Consider the following 20,479-nt stretch of genomic DNA (forward strand, 5'->3'; position numbering starts at 1 on the left):
GTGTAGAAGCACGGTGGCTAGGAAAAACTCCCTAGAAAGGCGAAAACCTAGGAAGAAACCTAGAGAGGAACCAGGCTATGAGGGGTGGCCAGTCCTCTTCTGGCTGTGCCGGGTGGAGATTATAACAGAACCATGCCAAGATGTTCAAAAATGTTCATAAGTGACAAGCATGGTCAAATAATAATCAGGAATAAATCTCAGTTGGCTTTTCATAGCCGATCATTAAGAGTTTGAAAACAGCAGGTCTGGGACAGGTAGGGGTTCCATAACCGCAGGCAGAACAGTTTAAACTGGAATAGCAGCAAGGCCAGGCGGACTGGGGACAGCAAGGAGTCACCACGGCCGGTAGTCCCGACGTATGGTCCTAGGGCTCAGGTCTCTCAGTTGGCTTTTCATAGCCGATCATTAAGAGTTGAAAACAGCAGGTCTGGGACAGGTAGGGGTTTCGTAGCCGCAGGCAGAACAGTTGAAACTGGAATAGCAGCAAGGCCAGGCGGACTGGGGACAGCAAGGTGTCATCATGCCCGGTAGTCCTGACGTATGGTCCTAGGGCTCAGGTTCTCAGAGAGAAAGAGAGAACGAGAGAATTAGAGAGAGCATACTTAAATTCACACAGGACACTGGATAAGACAGGAGAAGTACTCCAGGTATAACCAACTAACCCCAGCCCCCCGACACATAAACTACTGCAGCATAAATACTGGAGGCTGAGACAGGAGCGGTCCGGAGACACTGTGGCCCCATCCGAAGAAACCCCCGGACAGGGCCAAACAGGAAGGATATAACCCCACCCACTCCGCCAAAGCACAGCCCCCGCACCACTAGAGGGATATCCCCAACCACCAACTTACAATCCTGAGACAAGGCCGAGTATAGCCCACAGAGGTCTCCACCACAGCACAAACCAAGGGGGGGGGCGCCAACCCAGACAGGAAGATCACGTCAGTAACTCAACCCACTCAAGTGACGCACCCCTCCCAGGGACGGCATGAAAGAGCACCAGCAAGCCAGTGACTCAGCCCCTGCAACAGGGTTAGAGGCAGAGAACCCCAGTGGAGAGGGGAACCGGCCTGGCAGAGACAGCAAGGGCTGTTCGTTGCTCCAGCCTTTCCGTTCACCTTCACACTCCTGGGCCAGACTACACTCAATCATATGACCTACTGGAGAGATAAGTCTTCAGTAAAGACTTAAAGGTTGAGACTGAGTCTGCGTCTCTCACATGGGTAGGCAGACTGTTCCATAAAAATGGAGATCTATAGGAGAAAGCCCTGCCTCCCGCTGTTTGCTTAGAAATTCTAGGGACAATTAGGAGGCCTGCGTCTTGTGACCGTAGCGTACGTATTGGTATGTACGGCAGGACCAACTCGGAAAGATAGGTAGGAGCAAGCCCATGTAACGCTTTATAGGTTAACAGTAAAACCTTGAAATCAGCCCTTGCCTTAACAGGAAGCCAGTGTAGGGAAGCTAGCACTGGAGTAATATGATCAAATTTCTTGGTTCTAGTCAGGATTCTAGCAGCCGTATTTAGCACTAACTGAAGTTTATTTAGTGCTTTATCCGGGTAGCCGGAAAATAGAGCATTGCAGTAGTCTAACCTAGAAGTAACAAATGCATGGATTAATTTTTCTGCATCATTTTTGGACAGAACATTTCTGATTTTTGCAATGTTACGTAGATGGAAAAAAGCTGTCCTTGAAACAGTCTTGATATGTTCGTCAAAAGAGAGATCAGGGTCAAGAGTAACGCCTAGGTCCTTCACAGTTTTATTTGAGACGACTTTACAACCATCAAGATGAATTGTCAGATTTAACAGAAGATCTCTTTGTTTCTTGGGACCTAGAACAAGCATCTCTGTTTTGTCCGAGTTTAAAAGTAAAAAGTTTTCAGCCATCCACTTCCTTATGTCTGAAACACAGGCTTCTAGCGAGGGCAATTTTGGGGCTTCACCATGCTTCATTGAAATGTACAGCTGTGTGTCATCCGCATAGCAGTGAAAGTTAACATTATGTTTTCGAATAACATCCCCAAGAGGTAAAATATATAGTGAAAACAATAGTGGTCCTAAAACGGAACCTTGAGGAACACCGAAATGTACAGTTGATTTGTCGGAGGACAGACCATTCACAGAGACAAACTGATATCTTTCCGACAGGTAGGATCTAAACCAGGCCAGAACTTGTCCGTGTAGACCAATTTGGGTTTCCAGTCTCTCCAAAAGAATGTGGTGATCGATGGTGTCAAAGGCAGCACTAAGGTCTAGTAGCACGAGGACAGATGCAGAGCCTCGGTCTGACGCCATTAAAAGGTCATTTACCACCTTCACAAGTGCAGTCTCAGTGCTATGATGGGGTCTAAAACCAAACTGAAGCATTTCGTATACATTGTTTGTCTTCAGAAAGGCAGTGAGTTGCTGCGCAACAGCTTTTTCTAAAATTTTTGAGAGGAATGGAAGATTCGATATAGGCCGATAGTTTTTTATATTTTCCGGGTCAAGGTTTGGCTTTTTCAAGAGAGGCTTTATCACTGCCACTTTTAGTGAGTTTGGTACACATCCGGTGGATAGAGAGCTGTTTATTATGTTCAACATAGGAGGGCCAAGCACAGGAAGCAGCTCCTTCAGCAGTTTAGTAGGAATAGGATCCAGTATGCAGCTTGAAGGTTTAGAGGCCATGATTATTTTCATCATTGTGTCAAGAGATATAGTACTAAAACACTTAAGTGTCTCTCCCGATCCCAGGCCCTCGCAGAGCTGTGCAGATCCAGGACAGCTAAGCCCTGGAGGAATACGCAGATTCAAAGAGGAGTCCGTAATTTGCTTTCTAATGGTCATGATCTTTTCCTCAAAGAAGTTCATGAATTTATCACTGCTGAAGTGAAAGCCATCCTCTCTTGGGGAATGCTGCTTTTTAGTTAGCTTTGCAACAGTATCAAAAAGAAATTTTGGATTGTTCTTATTTTCCTCGATTAAGTTGGAAAAGTAGGATGATCGAGCAGCAGTGAGGGCTCTTCGGTACTGCACGGTACTGTCTTTCCAAGCTAGTCGGAAGACTTCCAGTTTGGTGTGGCGCCATTTCCGTTCCAATTTCCTGGAAGCTTGCTTCAAAGCTCGGGTATTTTCTGTATACCAGGGAGCTAGTTTCTTATGACAAATGTTTTTCGTTTTTAGGGGTGCAACTGCATCTAGGGTATTGCGCAAGGTTAAATTGAGTTCCTCAATTAAGTGGTTAACTGATTTTTGTCCTCTGACGTCCTTGGGTAGGCAGAAGGAGTCTGGAAGGGCATCAATGAATTTTTGTGTTGTCTGAGAATTTATAGCACGACTTTTGATGCTCCTTGGTTGGGGTCTGAGCAGATTATTTGTTGCGATTGCAAACGTAATAAAATGGTGGTCCGATAGTCCAGGATTTTGTGGAAAAACATTAAGATCTACAACATTTATTCCATGGGACAAAACTAGGTCCAGAGTATGACTGTGGCAGTGAGTAGGTCCAGAGACATGTTGGACAAAACCCACTGAGTCGATAATGGCTCCGAAAGACTTTTGGAGTGGGTCTGTGGACTTCTCCATGTGAATATTAAAATCACCAAAAATTAGAATATGATCTGCTATGACTACAAGGTCTGATAGGAATTCAGGAAACTCAGAGAGGAACGCTGTATATGGCCCAGGAGGCCTGTAAACAGTAGCTATAAAAAGTGATTGAGTAGGCTGCATAGATTTCATGACTAGAAGCTCAAAAGATGAAAACGCCATTTTTTTTTTTGTAAATTGAAATTTGCTATCGTAAATGTTAGCAACACCTCCGCCTTTGCGGGATGCACGGGGAATATGGTCACTAGTGTAACCAGGAGGTGAGGCCTCATTTAACACAGCAAATTCATCAGGCTTAAGCCATGTTTCAGTCAGGCCAATCACATCAAGATTATGATCAGTGATTAGTTCATTGACTATGACTGCCTTTGAAGTGAGGGATCTAACATTAAGTAACCCTATTTTGAGATGTGAGGTATCACAATCTATTTCAATAATGGCAGGAATGGAGGAGGTCTTTATCCTAATAAGATTGCTAGGGTGAACACCGCCATGTTTAGTTTTGCCCAACCTAGGTCGAGGCACAGACACAGTCTCAATGGGTATGGCTGAGCTGACTACACTGACTGTGCTATTGGCAGACTCCACTAAGCTGGCAGGTTGGCTAACAGCCTGCTGCCTGGCCTGCACCCTATTTCACTGTGGGGCTAGAGGAGTTAGAGCCCTATCTATGTTGGTAGATAAGAGGAGAGCACCCCTCCAGCTAGGATGGAGTCCGTCACTCCTCAGCAGGTCAGGCTTGATCCTGTTTGTGGGTGAGTCCCAGAAAGAGGGCCAATTATCATTTACATTTACATTTACATTTAAGTCATTTAGCAGACGCTCTTATCCAGAGCGACTTACAGGAGCAATTAGGGTTAAGTGCCTTGCTTAAGGGCACATCGACAGATTTTTCACCTAGTCGGCTCGGGGATTAGAACCAGCGACCTTTCGGTTACTGGCACAACGCTCTTACCCACTAAGCTACCTGCCGCCCATTATCCACAAATGTTATCTTTTGGGAGGGGCAGAAAACAGTTTTCAACCAGCGATTTGGACCCAGTACATCCGGTTAGAATGGTGGGTCCATTCTAACAATGTACTGGTGGGTCCATTCTATCCTGTTGTACTGGTGGGTCCATTCTAACCTGATCTACTGCATCCATTCTAACCTGATGTACTGCATCCATTCTAACCTGATGTACTGCATCCATTCTAACCTGATGTACTGGTAGGTCCATTCTAACATGATGTACTGGTAGGTCCATTCTAACATGATATACTGGTGGGTCCATTCTAACATGATATACTGGTGGGTCCATTCTAACATGATGTACTTGGATCCATTCTAACATGATGTACTGGGTCCATTCTAACCTGATATACTGGTGGGTCCATTCTAACCTGATATACTGGTGGGTCCATTCTAACCGGATGTACTGGGTCCATTCTAACCTGATGTACTGGGTCCATTCTAACCTGATATACTGGTGGGTCCATTCTAACCTGATGTACTGGGTCCATTCTAACCTGATGTACTGGGTCCATTCTAACCTGATGTACTGGGTCCATTCTAACCGGATGTACTGGGTCCATTCTAACCTGATATACTGGTGGGTCCATTCTAACCTGATGTACTGGGTCCATTCTAACCTGATGTACTGGGTCCATTCTAACCTGATATACTGGTGGGTCCATTCTAACCTGATGTACTGGGTCCATTCTTTTGATGTAAAGTGATTTTATGTTCAGTTTTCTTTTCACTTTCTGAAGAGTACTTCTAGTTCTATTCATATGATTTCTCTGGCAGAACATCTAAGTGTTGTACATAAACCTTGAGCATTTGGGCCTTTCCTCATTTAGAACTCTCGCGACTTGGAAACAAATGTGACAATTTGATGAAGCAGAATGTTGGAAAGTTTGTGGGGGAATTCTTCTAGTGGAAATACTGTACTGAGAGCCATGGCTCAGGAGGTGTATTAATAAAAATAGGTGACAGATATCTTCCATTGCTGCCAAGGAAGAGTCCAGGACAAGAAAAAAACAACAGGTTAGTTCAAATAAATCCTAAACCCATTTCTACTAGTGGTTGTACTGTAATAGACATGGTTCAGACACTCGGGGTAACCTCCCTGTGGCTCTGTAGTCACAGCTCATGTTGATGTGGGAATAAAAGAGCTTCAAATCTATTCAAATATATGCATGTTATGCATGCAAATGTTGGGCACACTGTGGGCACCTTTCACTTGTATGCTAACAGTGTCAGCCAGAGAAACTCTGGGAGAGCTCAAACTCAGTGAAGAAGACACAAAACTTTCAAAGACACTGGCCTAATCCTGCAGGGTGTCATGGAAACCAATTTATACAGTCAATATGTCAACTATAGAGGAAACGTATCCTTGATTCAAATACACTGACTAGCACTATGGCCATATATGGTAAACTGGCATTCATTTAATCCCCACATACTTCAACCCACACACACAGTGAGAGGAGCCAAGCTGGTGAAGCAAACAAATCAATGTGCCACCCCCTGGCATTGATATCCATCAACTATGAATACAGAGACCTCTGCATGACATCATTTTCACCAGAGCACATACTGTGAGCCTGGCACATTGACTGGTGAGAGATACAGTTCAATCCCCTCCTAGAAGTTACAGCTCTCTACAGACACCGAGTGAACGGAAATTAAATCAGCATGCGGTACACCTCCGGAATAAACAAATCAATCACTGTGAATTCTACCCCATTTCCTTGTTGAAACTAACAGGACAGAGTGAAAGCTGAAATAGTGTATATGATATGGAACAAAGTAAAGAGGAGAACTCACAGTAAATCACAATACTCCTCTTCACAGCAACAACAGAGGAGAGAAGACAAAAGGCTGAAATATCCATGTTCACATTCAGCCTGGCTGCTTTATGTCAGCCTGGTTCCAGATGGCTGCTTTATGTCAGCCTGGTTCCAGATGGCTGCTTTATGTCAGCCTGGTTCCAGATGGCTGCTTTATGTCAGCCTGGTTCCAGATGGCTGCTTTATGTCAGCCTGGTTCCTGATGACTGCTTTATGTCAGCCTGGTTCCTGATGACTGCTTTAAGTCAGCCTGGTTCCTGATGACTGCTTTATGTCAGCCTGGTTCCTGATGACTGCTTTATGGCAGCCTGGTTCCTGATGACTGCTTTATGGCAGCCTGGTTCCTGATGACTGCTTTATGGCAGCCTGGTTCCTGATGACTGCTTTATGTCAGCCTGGTTCCAGATGGCTGCTTTATGTCAGCCTGGTTCCTGCTGACTGCTTTATGTCAGCCTGGTTCCTGATGACTGTTTTATGTCAGCCTGGTTCCTGATGACTGCTTTATGTCAGCCTGGTTCCTGATGACTGCTTTATGTCAGCCTGGTTCCTGATGGCCGCTTTATGTCAGCCTGGTTCCTGATGACTGCTTTATGTCAGCCTGGTTCCTGCTGACTGCTTTATGTCAGCCTGGTTCCTGCTGACTGCTTTATGTCAGCCTGGTTCCAGATGGCTGCTTTATGTCAGCCTGGTTCCAGATGACTGCTTTATGTCAGCCTGGTTCCAGATGGCTGCTTTATGTCAGCCTGGTTCCTGATGACTGCTTTATGTCAGCCTGGTTCCTGATGACTGCTTTATGTCAGCCTGGTTCCTGATGACCGCTTTATGTCAGCCTGGTTCCTGATGACTGCTTTATGTCAGCCTGGTTCCAGATGGCTGCTTTATGTCAGCCTGGTTCCAGATGGCTGCTTTATGTCAGCCTGGTTCCTGATGACTGCTTTATGTCAGCCTGGTTCCTGATGACCGCTTTATGTCAGCCTGGTTCCTGATGACCGCTTTATGTCAGCCTGGTTCCTGATGACTGCTTTATGTCAGCCTGGTTCCTGATGACCGCTTTATGTCAGCCTGGTTCCTGATGACCGCTTTATGTCAGCCTGGTTCCTGATGGCCGCTTTATGTCAGCCTGGTTCCTGATGACTGCTTTATGTCAGCCTGGTTCCTGATGACTGCTTTATGTCAGCCTAGTTCCTGATGACTGCTTTAAGTCAGCCTGGTTCCTGATGGCTGCTTTATGTCAGCCTGGTTCCTGATGACTGCTTTATGTCAGCCTGGTTCCTGATGGCTGCTTTATGTCAGCCTGGTTCCAGATGGCTGCTTTATGTCAGCCTGGTTCCAGATGGCTGCTTTATGTCAGCCTGGTTCCAGATGGCTGCTTTATGTCAGCCTGGTTCCTGATGACTGCTTTATGTCAGCCTGGTTCCTGCTGACTGCTTTGTTGGCGTAGACGTGACCCTACATTCCCTTGGGAACATTCCTACAGGCACACTGACCACAGCCAGAAGTGCGCGTCAGTTACTGATCTACAACCCCTGACAAAGTATGGGCCGACTTGAAAGAAGCTGAGCAGGAGGAGGATGGAGAGCGCTGCTAGCCGAGGCTAAACAACAGCAAGTCGAAGAGACGTAATTGATTCACCATGTGCCATTACAGTAAACAGAGCGACACCAAACAATACATGTCTGTAGCCATATCTAATTTCAATTACTCTGACACAATACATATCTCGACGGGTCTGACCTAGAGTATGTGGACAACTACAAATACCTAGGTGTCTGGTTAGACTGTAAACTCTCCTTCCAGACTCACATTAAGAATCTCCAATCCAAAGTTAAATCTAGAATCGGTTTCCTATTTCGCAACAAAGCCTCCTTCACTCATGCTGCCAAACATGCCCTCGTAAAACTGACTATCCTACCGATCCTTGACTTCGGCGATGTCATTTACAAAATAGCCTCCAACACTCTACTCAGCAAATTGAATGTAGTCTATCACAGTGCCATCCGTTTTGTCTCCAAAGCCCCATATACTACCCACCACTGTGACCTGTACGGTCTTGTTGGCTGGTCCTCACTACATATTTGTCGCCAAACCCACTGGCTCCAGGCCATCTATAAATCACTGCTAGGCAAATCCCCGCCTTATCTTAGCTCATTGGTCACCATAGCAACACCCACCCGTAGTCTGCGCTCCAGCAGGTATATCTCACTGGTCATCCCCAAAGCCAACACCTCCTTTGTCCGCCATTCCTTCCAGTTCTCTGCTGCCAATGACTGGAACGAACTGCAAAAATCTCTGAAGCTGGAGACTCTTATCTCCCTCACTAGCTTTAAGCATCAGTTGTCAGAGCACCTTACCGATCACTGCACCTGTACACAGCCCATCTGAAATTAGCCCGCCCAACTACCTCATCCCTATATTGTTATTTATTTTGCTCATTTGTACCCCAGTATCTCTATTTGCACATCATCTCTTGCACATCTATCATTCCAGTGTTAATACTAATTGTAATTATTTTGCACTATAGCCTATTTATTGCCTTACCTCCATAACTTGCTACATTTGCACACACTGTATATATACTTATTTCTGTTGTATTTTTGACTTTGTTTTGTTTTACCCCATATGTAACTCTGTGTTGTTTTTATCGCACTGCTTTGCTTTATCTTGGCCAGGTCGCAGTTGTAAATGAGAACTTGTTCTCAACTGGCTTACCTGGTTAAATAAAGGTTAAATAAAAAAAATAAAAATATCTGTAGCCATATCTAACTTCAATTACTCTGAATTGTTTGGCAGGAGCTTCAGGGACGAAGACTGCTCAACTTGCTGATGTTCCACGATATGCCATGCCGTCCCAGTCACCAGATCTCCTCCCAATAGAACACCTATGGGAGATTCTGGAGCGGCGCCTGAGACAGCATTTTCTACCACCATCAACAAAACACCAAATTATGGAATTTCTTGTGGAAGAATGGTGTTGCATCCCTCCAATAGAGTTACAGACACTATGTTGGTGTTTCCTTTATTTTGGCAGTTACCTGTAGCTAACTAACTAACATGTTTACAGTGAGGGAAAAAAGTATTTGACCCCTCTGCAAAACATGACATAGTACTTGGTGGCAAAACCCTTGTTGGCAATCACAGAGGTCAGACGTTTCTTGTAGTTGGTCACCAGGTTTGCACACATCTCAGGAGGGATTTTGTTCCACTCCTCTTTGCAGATCTTCTCCAAGTCATTAAGGTTTCGAGGCTGACGTTTGGCAACTCAAACCTTTGTTGCCTTGGCCGTGTGTTTTGGGTCATTGTCATGCTGGAATACCCATCCATGACCCATTTTTAATGCCCTGGCTGAGGGAAGGAGGTTCTCACCCAAGATTTGACGGTACATGGCCCGTCCATCGTCCCTGTCCCCATGGCAGAAAAATACCCCCAAAGCATAATGTTTCCCACCTCCATGTTTGACGGTGGGGATGGTGTTCTTGGGGTCATAGGCAGCATTCCTCCTCCTCCAAACACGGCGAGTTGAGTTGATGCCAAAGAGCTCCATTTTGGTCTCATCTGACCACAACACTTTCACCCAGTTCTCCTCTGAATCATTCAGATGTTCATTGGCAAACTTCAGACGGCCCTGTATATGTGATTTCTTGAGCAGGGGGACCTTGCGGGCGCTGCAGGATTTCAGTCCTTCACGGCGTAGTGTGTTACCAATTGTTTTCTTTGTGACTATGGTCCCAGCTGCCTTGAGATCATTGACAAGATCCTCCCGTGTAGTTCTGGGCTGATTCCTCACCGTTCTCATGATCATTGCAACTCCACGAGGTGAGATCTTGCATGGAGCCCCAGGCCGAGGGAGATTGATAGTTATTTTGTGTTTCTTCCATTTGCGAATAATCACACCAACTGTTGTCACCTTCTCACCAAGCTGCTTGGCGATGGTCTTGTAGCCCATTCCAGCCTTGTGTAGGTCTACAATCTTGTCCCCGACATCCTTGGTGGAGAGTTTGGAATCTGATTGATTGATTGCTTCTGTGGACAGGTGTCTTTTATACAGGTAACAAGCTGAGATTAGGAGCACTCCCTTTAAGAGTGTGCTCCTAATCTCAGCTCGTTACCTGTATAAAAGACACCTGGGAGCCAGAAATCTTTCTGATTGAAAGGGGGTCAAATACTTATTTCCCTCATTAAAATGCTAATCAATTTAGAACATTTTTGACATGCGTTTTTTTGGATTTTTATGTTGTTATTCTGTCTCTCACTGTTCAAATAATCCTACCATTAAAATTATAGACTGATCATTTCTTTGTCAGTGGGCAAACGTACAAAATCAGCAGGGGATCAAATACTTTTTTCCCTCACTGTATGTCTACTCTAGCAGCCATTTTCACATATACTAGGCCTTCAATGTAAACAGCGGTATAGCTGGAAACCTTTCAACACAGTTGTTTAGGCGGTGCCTGGTGCAGAGTTCTTCTAGGAGCTGGTTCTCTTTAGAGAATTCTCCCCATATCCTGGTGAAAACAGACTGGGGGTGGGGTGGTGTGGGGCACAGACCTTCCTGACCACACTTCCTGCATACCCGCCAGTCATAAACCACAGGCGCTCATGGGAAACCTTTGGTGGTGTGGCTAAATGCTTAGTGTATGACACATGAATGAGATAGTCAAGACACATGCTACAACTCAGAGTATATTTTAGGCACTTTCAAGAGCCACTGAACATGCCGATTGCAACGTGTTTTTCTGTTGCTCATTAGAAAAACGAGATTTCAGTCTTGGAGGTGTGTTTCCTGACCGATTCCGCGTTTGGTTAATGATGTTTGTCCCCCATGAGACACTGTAGATGCGGAAGCCTATTTCACTTCCTCAAAATCCCCAGAATGAATCTAAGATAAATCAAGAAATATGTCATAAATGTTGAAGTTTTTACTGAGGATGTTTTGGTTGCACAGTTTGACATCTAACTAAGGTGTCTGGTGCAGTATTTGTCAAGTTAACAAATGTGTGACGTGTCATCTTACATAAACAAAGTCAGAGCTGCTGGGCAGGTCTGTCTCACTGTCTATCTATGCTATTGGATAGAGCGCAATCGCCACAGCTGTTCACCCCATGTTAGTGGGCAAATGAACATCTTCAAATCAAAACCCAACCTTAATTTACCCGTTGTGACGCATAGATGTTCCGAACCCTATTTACACTTTGTAGTCAATTTTGACACTAGAATAACAGTTTCTGACTCATATGGATGCCACATAGGCTGTTTTCAAAGGGATTTGTTGCTTTTTAAAGGCAGTCGCTCTTTAAGGGGTCGTTAAGGTCTTTGCGGAGACGGAGTTCAGTAACGTCAAACTCCAGGCACTTTTGCTTGTGGGACCCACAGACGATAATGAGAGATGGTGTACTCTGTGTTAACTAAAAACACCACAGGCCTTCCCTAACCATACAGTGAGGGAAAAAAGTATTTGATCCCCTGCTGATTTTGTACGTTTGCCCACTGACAAAGACATGATCAGTCTATAATTTTAATGGGTTTATTTGAACAGTGAGAGACAGAATAACAACAACAAAATCCAGAAAAACCCATGTCAAAAATGTTATAAATTGATTTGCATTTTAATGAGTGAAATAAGTATTTGACCCCCTCTCAATCAGAAAGATTTCTGGCTCCCAGGTGTCTTTTATTACATTTACATCATTTAGCAGACACTCTTATTCAGAGCGACTTACTCTTAAAGGGAGTGCCCCTAATCTCAGTTTGTTACCTGTATAAAAGACACCTGTCCACAGAAGCAATCAATCAGATTCCAAACTCTCCACCATGGCCAAGACCAAAGAGCTCTCCAAGGATGTCAGGGACAAGATTGTAGACCTACACAAGGCTGGAATGGGCTACAAGACCATCGCCAAGCAGCTTGGTGAGAATGTGACAACAGTTGGTGCGATTATTCGCAAATGGAAGAAACACAAAAGACCTGTCAATCTTCCTCGGCCTGGGGCTCCATGCAAGATCTCACCTCGTGGAGTTGCAATGATCATAAGAACAGTGAGGAATCAGCCCAGAACTACACGGGAGGATCTTCTCAATGATCTCAAGGCAGCTGGGATAAATAAAAGAAAAAGGAAAAAGGAAAATACAAAAATTAAAAAAGAAATAATAAAAACAATTGTAAAGTGCTTATCCCACTGCCTATAAGGTGAATGCACCAATTTGTATGTCGCTCTGGATAAGAGCGTCTGCTAAATGACGTAAATGTAAATGTAGAACAATGACCCAAAACACACAGCCAAGGCAACAAAGGAGTGGCTCAAGAAGAAGCACATTAAGGTCCTGGAGTGGCCTAGCCAGTCTCCAGACCTTAATCCCATAGAAAATCTGTGGAGGGAGCTGAAGGTTCGAGTTGCCAAACGTCAGCCTCAAAACCTTAATGACTTGGAGAAGATCTGCAAAGAGGAGTGGAACAAAATCCCTCCTGAGATGTGTGCAAACCTGGTGGCCAACTACAAGAAACGTCTGACCTCTGTGATTGCCAACAAGGGTTTTGCCACCAAGTACTAAGTCATGTTTTGCAGAGGGGTCAAATACTTATTTCCCTCATTAAAATGCAAATCAATTTATAACATTTTTGACATGCGTTCTTCTGGATTTTTGTTGTTGTTATTCTGTCTCTCACTGTTCAAATAAACCTACCATTAAAATTATAGACTGATCATGTCTTTGTCAGTGGGCAAACGTACAAAATCAGCAGGGGATCAAATACTTTTCCCTCTCTGTAACTCACTGGTGACATAAGTCATACTACAGCGCTCTACCTAGTGATTCCAAAAGGACCTTCCAATCTGTAAATAAGTTGAATATGTCAAGTTAATTCTGGGAACAACATTAACCTACACAGCACCAATTACTTATTTTTTTTTAGACTGGAATATATTTGTCCTGCAGCTTTGGAATAACCGTAATCAAGCTACTGATTAATCCAGAACATGCTGAGGATGCAATAATGTTTTTCCAAGACCATCAAAAACGCCATGAGAGATTAACAGGAAAATTATGATTAAAATTTTGGATGGTTACAAATTGCCATTTCATTTTTGTTACTGTCAACTGAACGATTGCCAATTTCCTATTAGATATGCAGGTACAGCATGAGCAGTAGAGGCAACAGCTCTGCATATTTTACTCACACTCACACCATAATCATGGTTTTGAATAATCAGGCTTTAATTGCAGCCAGCAATGACTTATACCTATGGATTGTGTGGTGGATATTTTAATCAATAATGAGGAGAGACAAGGTCAATCACCAATCAGAATATTAACTTGATTAAAAACGTATTGATAAGGGAGCTGGTCACAATACCCACACCAAAGTGAATAGAGTGAGAGCCCAACGAACAGGAAATGCTGACGTCTTATATAGTGGACCTACAAATGCTTAGTCATGGCTGGTTCCACCCCTCCCCGGCAGATCAGGAGCTACCTTGTTTTCTTCTTGTGGCTATGTGTATCGGGTCATGGCGCACAAACAAGTGATAACGTTAGCTCCGTTACTGCTCATATCTCCACACAGCTGCGCCCTTGGAAGAGAGTAAAAGACAGCCCTGTAGGGAAAACCATGTCTGCTGTGCCTACCAGATCAGCCCTATAGGGAAAACCATGTATCCTGTGCCTACCAGATCAGCCCTATAGGGAAACCATATTTCCTGTGCCTACCAGATCAGCCCTATAGGGGAAACCATGTATCCTGTGCCTACCAGATCAGCCCTATAAGGAAACCATGTCTGCTGTGCCTACCAGATCAGCCCTATAGGGAAAACCATGTCTGCTGTGCCTACCAGATCAGCCCTATAGGGGAAACCATGTCTCCTGTGCCTACCAGATCAGCCCTATAGGGAAACCATGTCTCCTGTGCCTACCAGATCAGCCCTATAGGAAAAACCATGTCTCCTGTGCCTACCAGATCAGCCCTATAGGGAAACCATATTTCCTGTGCCTACCAGATCAGCCCTATAGGGGAAACCATGTATCCTGTGCCTACCAGATCAGCCCTATAGGGAAAACCATGTCTGCTGAGCCTACCAGATCAGCCCTATAGGGGAAACCATGTCTCCTGTGCCTACCAGATCAGCCCTATAGGGAAACCATGTCTCCTGTGCCTACCAGATATGTTCCCATTTAAAAAGAGTAATAGACATGGCTGGCATTTCAACCCACCGCTGAGGGCCAAAACAACAACTCACAGACTTACTCAAACCATATGGATTTGGCCCTCCTGTCCTGATATCTTGGCAGGGATAGTGCCCAGGTCCCTGGGAGCACAGGAAGGAAGACCAGCCCGGAGGATAATCAATTGTACCTTTGAGCAGCGTTCCTCTGGCTGACATGAGGGAGCCAATGTGGCAGATAAAGCAGAGGAGCAGGGGCGACTCCTGGGCCCCCTGAAGACACTGATCAGAATGTCAGATGGAAAGCTACTTTGTTACAGCCACCGACCACTCCCTCTCATTGGCCTCCCTCTGTGCTCCACCACTCCCTGTCCCTTGTCAATTGTATCCACTTCGATGTATCATCCTGCCCCCTTCACGGTCTTCGATATTTCCTCTTGTAACACGCTCTGTGCCACGGGGCCAAAAGGCCTCGAACTCAGAATACACTAACTGAATGCACTAACTGTAAGTGGCTCTGGATAAGAGCGTCTGCTACATGACTAAAATGTAAATGTGGGATGAAAGGGCATCATAGATAAAAAGAGGCACTTCCAATTCAATCTTATATGCACTATTGGGGAAGTCCCTGGGCACCTGCCTTAGTCACAGCCAAGTTAGAGATAAGGAATCCATTACACAAGAGGATAAATCTCAAGGCCATTCGCTTTGCATCGTTCGATATTGAAACATTCTGGAAATCTGAGGGTATTAAGAGCGAGCCACAGAGGTTTCCCCAGGCAAATAAAACAGCAGAGTGATTCTCTAACTGGATGATGAGTGACATGATTATGTGGTAATGGAGGAAGCTCTTCCAGAGTGGGCTTCCTGTTATCTGAAGGTTCTCCCTGGAGTATCTAAGCTCTATTGACCAGGGCCCGGTTTCCCGATAGCGATGGAACTTAGGCTTACGAGTGTTTTAATGATGCATCTTTCCTACAACGGATGAAGATGTAACATGCATTTCCCAAAACACCATGCAGAGAGAAATAGATTGAGGCAAAAATTACAGACAGTCTACAATTAGCAAAATATGACCAATCTATTTACATTGACACCCCCCCCCCCCCACCCCTTTTTTTTGTTTTTACACTGCTGTTACTTGTTGTTTATTATCTATGAATAGTCACTTCACCCCTACCTACATGTACAAATTACCTCGACTAACCTGTACCCCCCACATTGACTCGGTACCGGTACCCCCTGTATATAGCCTCGTTATTGTTATTTTATTGTGTTACTTTTTTATTTTATTTTTTACTTTAGTTTATTTAGTCAATCTTTTCTAAACTCTATTTCTTGAATTGCATTGTTGGTTAAGGGCTTGTAAGTAAGCATTTCACGTTAAGGTCTACACCTGTTGTATTCGGCGCATGTGACAAATAACATTTGATTTGATTTTGATTTGATTGAACATGAAATGTATTTAAATATGATTGAAATATATATTTCAATCATATTTAAAAGCAATGGGTTTTTTCTGGCCACTCTTCCGTAAAGCCCAGCTCTGTGGAGTGTACGGCTTAAAGTGGTCCTATGGACAGACACTCCAAACTCTGCTGTGGAGCTTTGCAGCTCCTTCAGGGTTATCTTTGGTCTCTTTGTTGCCTTTCTGATTAATGCCCTCCTTGCCTGGTCCGTGAGTTTTGGTGGGCGGCCCTCTCTTGGCATGTTAGTTGTGGTGCCATATTATTTAAATTTTTTAATAATGGATTTAAAAATGGTGCTCCGTGGGATGTTCAAAGTTTCTGATATTTTTTTATAACCCAATCCTGATCTGTACTTCTCCACAACTTTGTCCCTGACCTGTTTGGAGAGCTCCTTGGTCTTCATGGTGCCGCTTGCTTGGTGGTGTTGCAGACTCTGGGGCCTTTCAGAACAGGTGTATATATACTGAGATCATGTGACAGATCATGTGACACTTAAATAAAGTCCACCTGTGTGCAATCTAACTAATTATGTGACTTCTGAAGGTAATTGGTTGCACCAGATCTTATTTAGGGGCTTCATAGCAAAAGGGGTGAATTCATATGCATGCACCACTTTTCCGTTATTTATTTTTTAGAATGTTTTGAAACAAGTTATTTTTTTCATTTCACTTCACCGATTTGGACTATTTTGTGTATGTCCATTACATGTAATCCAAATTAAAAATCAATTTAAATTACAGGTTGTAATGCAACAAAATAGGAAAAATGCCAAGGGGGCTGAATACTTTTGCAAGGCACTGTAGGTTATATTGAGGAGCCAGCAGAAGAAGAAACCCAGAAGAAGAAACCCTGTCCAGTGTTATTGTGAGGCTTAGTTTGGTTATATTGAGCTGCCAGCAGGAGAAGAAACCCTGTCCAGTGTTATTGTGAGGCTTAGTTAGGTTATATTGAGCTGCCAGCAGAAGAAGAAACCCTGTCCAGTGTTATTGTGAGGCTTAGTTAGGTTATATTGAGCTGCCAGCAGGAGAAGAAACCCTGTCCAGTGTTAGGCTGAGGAGGAAAAAGGAAGACTTCTGTCTGATTAATGTTGCCCTCCTGATAATCAGATGACAGCATGAGGTCCCAGAATTTCCCATAAGACATTAGTAATAGGGAAGTGCACTGATGTTAGGGGCAAAACCCCTCTTAGGCTTCACTCCCCCCTATTACATTTTACATTTTAGTCATTTAGCAGACGCTCTTATCCAGAGCGACTTACAGTTAGTGAATACATATTTTTTTTTAATACTGGCCCCCCGTGGGAATCGAACCCACAACCCTGGCGTTGCAAACACCATGCTCTATCAACTGAGCTACATCCCTGCCGGCCATTCCCTCCCCTACCCTGGACGACGCTGGGCCAATTGTGCGCCGCCCATGAGTCTCCCGGTCGCGGCCGGCTGCGACAGAGCCTGGATTCGAACCAGGATCTCTAGTGGCACAGTTAGCACTGCGATGCAGTGCCTTAGACCACTGCGCCACTCAGGAGACAGGAGATCCTGTTGAAGTCGGAAGTTTACATATACCTTAGCCAAATACGTTTAAACTCAGTTTTTCACAATTCCTGACATTTAATCCTAGTACAAAATCCCTGTCTTAGGTCAGTTAGGATCACCACTTTATTTTAAGAATGTGAAATGTCAGAATAATAGTAGAGAGAATGATTTATTTCAGCTTTTATTTATTTCATCACATTCCCAGTGGGTCAGACGTTTACATACACTCAATTAGTATTTGGTAGCATTGCCTTTAAATTGTTTAAATTGGGTCAAACATTTTGGGTAGCCTTCCACAAGCTTCCCACAATAAGTTGGATGAATTTTGGCCAATTCCTCCTGACAGAGCTGGTGTAACAGAGTCAGGTTTGTAGGCCTCCTTGCTCGCACACGCTTTTTCAGTTCTGACCACACATTTTCTATAGGATTGAGGTCAGGGCTTTGCGATGGCCACTCCAATACCTTGACTTTGTTGTCCTTAAACCATTTTGCCACAAATTTGGAAGTATGCTTGGGGTCATTGTCCATTTGGAAGACCATTTGCGACCAAGCTTTAACTTCCTGACTGATGTCTTGAGATGTTGCTTCAATATATCCACATAATTTTCCTTCCTCATGATGCCATCTAGTGCACCAGTACCTCCTGCAGCAAAGCACCCCCACAGCATGATGCTGCCACCCCCGTGCTTCACGGTTGGGATGGTGTTCTTCGGCTTGCAAGCTGCCACCTTTTTCCTCCAAACATAACGATGGTCATTATGGCCAAACAGTTATATTTTTGTTTCATCAGACCAGAGGACATTTCTCCAAAAAGTACGATCTTTGTCCCCATGTGCAGTTGCAAACCGTAGTCTGGCTTTTTTATGGCTGTTTTTGAGCAGTGGCTTCTTCATTGCTGAGCGGCCTTTCAGGTTATGTCGATATAGGACTTGTTTTACTGTTGATATAGATACTTTTGTACCCGTTTCCTCCAGCATCTTCACAAGGTCCTTTGCTGTTGTTCTGGGATCGATTTGCACTTTTCGCAGCAAAGTTCATTTATCTCTAGGAGACAGAACGCGTCTCCTTCCTGAGCGGTATGACGGCTGTGTGGTCCCATGGTGTTTATACTTGCGTACTATTGTTTGTACATATGAACGTGGTACCTTCAGGCGTTTGGAAATTTCTCCCAAGGATGACCAAACTTGTGGAGGTCTACAATTTTTTTCTGAGGTCTTGGCTGATTTCTTTTGATTTTCCCATGATGTCAAGCAAAGAGGCACTGAGTTTGAAGGTAGGCCTTGAAATACATCCACAGGTACTTTTTTTTTTATTTGTATTTTTTTATTTCACCTTTATTTAACCAGGTAAGCCAGTTGAGAACAGGTTCTCATTTACAACTGCGACCTGGCCAAGATAAAACAAAGTAGTGCAATAAAAACAACACAGAGTTACATATGGGGTAAAAAAAACATAAAGTCAGAAATACAACAGAAAATATATATACAGTGTGTGCAAATGTAGCAAGTTATGGAGGTAAGGTACACCTCAAATTGACTCAAATGATGTCAATTAGCCTATCAGAAGCTTCTAAAGCCATGACATCATTTTCTGGAATTTTCCAAGCTATTTAAAGGCACAGTCAACTTAGTGTATGTAAACTTCTGACACACTGGAATTGTGATACAGTGAATTATAAGTGAAATAATCTGTCTGTAAACAATTGTTGGAAAAATTACTTGTGTCATGCACAAAGTAGATGTCCTAACCGACTTGCCAAAACTATAGTTTGTTAACAAGACATTTGTGGAGTGGTTGAAAAAAGAGTTTTAATGACTCCAACCTAAGTGTATGTAAACTTCCGACTTCAACTGTACCTACTGCAGGCCTCATCGTCCACATACAACACTCTGCCAGTCACATTCTGTTAAAGGTCCCCAAAGCCATGAAAAACAGAAAGGAAAACGCTGCACACTGGTCCCCAAAGCACACACATCCCTGGGTCGCTCCTCTTTTCAGTTTGCTGCAGCTAGCGACTGGAACGAGCTGCAAAAAACACTCAAACTGGACAGTTTTATCTCCATCTCTTCATTCAAAGACTGGACACTCTTACTGACAGTTGTGGCTGCTTCGCGATGTATTGTTGTCTCTACCTTCTTGCCTTTGTGCTGTTGTCTGTGCCCAATAATGTTTGTACCATGTTTTGTGCTGCTACCATGTTGTGCTGCTGCCATGTTGTGTTGCTACCATGTTGTTGTCATGTGGTGTTGCTACCATCCTGTGTTGTCATGTGTCGCTGCCATGCTATGTTGTCTTAGGTCTCTCTTTATGTGGTGTTGTGATGACTCTCTTTCGTGATGTGTGTTTTGTCCTATATTTTTATTTTTAATGCCAGCCTCCTTCCCCGCAGGAGGCCTTTTGCTAGGCCGTCATTGTAAATAAGAATTTGTTCTTAACTAACTTGCCTAGTTAAAGGTAAAAAAATATATTAAAATAAAATATCACTCGACTACTCACTGCAGTAAAATCCCCATGAATTCAGTTGAAATTATTTCCTTATGTTCCCATGTGTTCCCCACTTAATTCCTCCCATGACTGAGGTGGAATGGAGACTTACTGGTCGTGTCTGGTGTCAGGGACTCCGCGGTCCATCCTCAGCTTGTCACTCTCCACCTGGTTGAACTTGTTGCGGGCATAGGGATCCTGCCATGGCCGCACCACCGTAGCACCAACATATAGGTCCTGGTCATAGTCTTGCCACCTCACCTTGCCTGCAAACCAGAGCAGAGACACAGGAGAGGAAATTAAGACAGTACAGTGGACAGCACAGTAAATAAAGATGTTCTAACCGCTCTCCCTCTTACTGGGCAGAAAACAGCTGCTAGCACTTTCTGGTCGCAGTTTCATCACAAGTGA

The 20,479-nt window shown here is 44.1% G+C and overlaps 1 protein-coding gene across 2 annotated transcripts in view; it reads right to left on the reverse strand.

Moving 5' to 3' along the window:
• The window catches only part of LOC311131299 (polypeptide N-acetylgalactosaminyltransferase 2-like), a 103,314-nt gene that overhangs the window by 20,488 nt on the left and 62,347 nt on the right, over positions 1-20,479 (reverse strand). For both annotated transcript variants that reach the window (XM_084164197.1, XM_084164196.1), the window contains exon 3: positions 20,181-20,334. In XM_084164197.1, coding sequence (XP_084020323.1) covers positions 20,181-20,334 — 154 coding nt within the window. The remainder of the gene's footprint in view (positions 1-20,180; positions 20,335-20,479) is intronic.

Source organism: Coregonus lavaretus (genome assembly GCF_964263955.1).
Source record: "Coregonus lavaretus genome assembly, chromosome: 1".
NCBI classification, from domain to species: Eukaryota; Metazoa; Chordata; class Actinopteri; order Salmoniformes; family Salmonidae; genus Coregonus; species Coregonus lavaretus.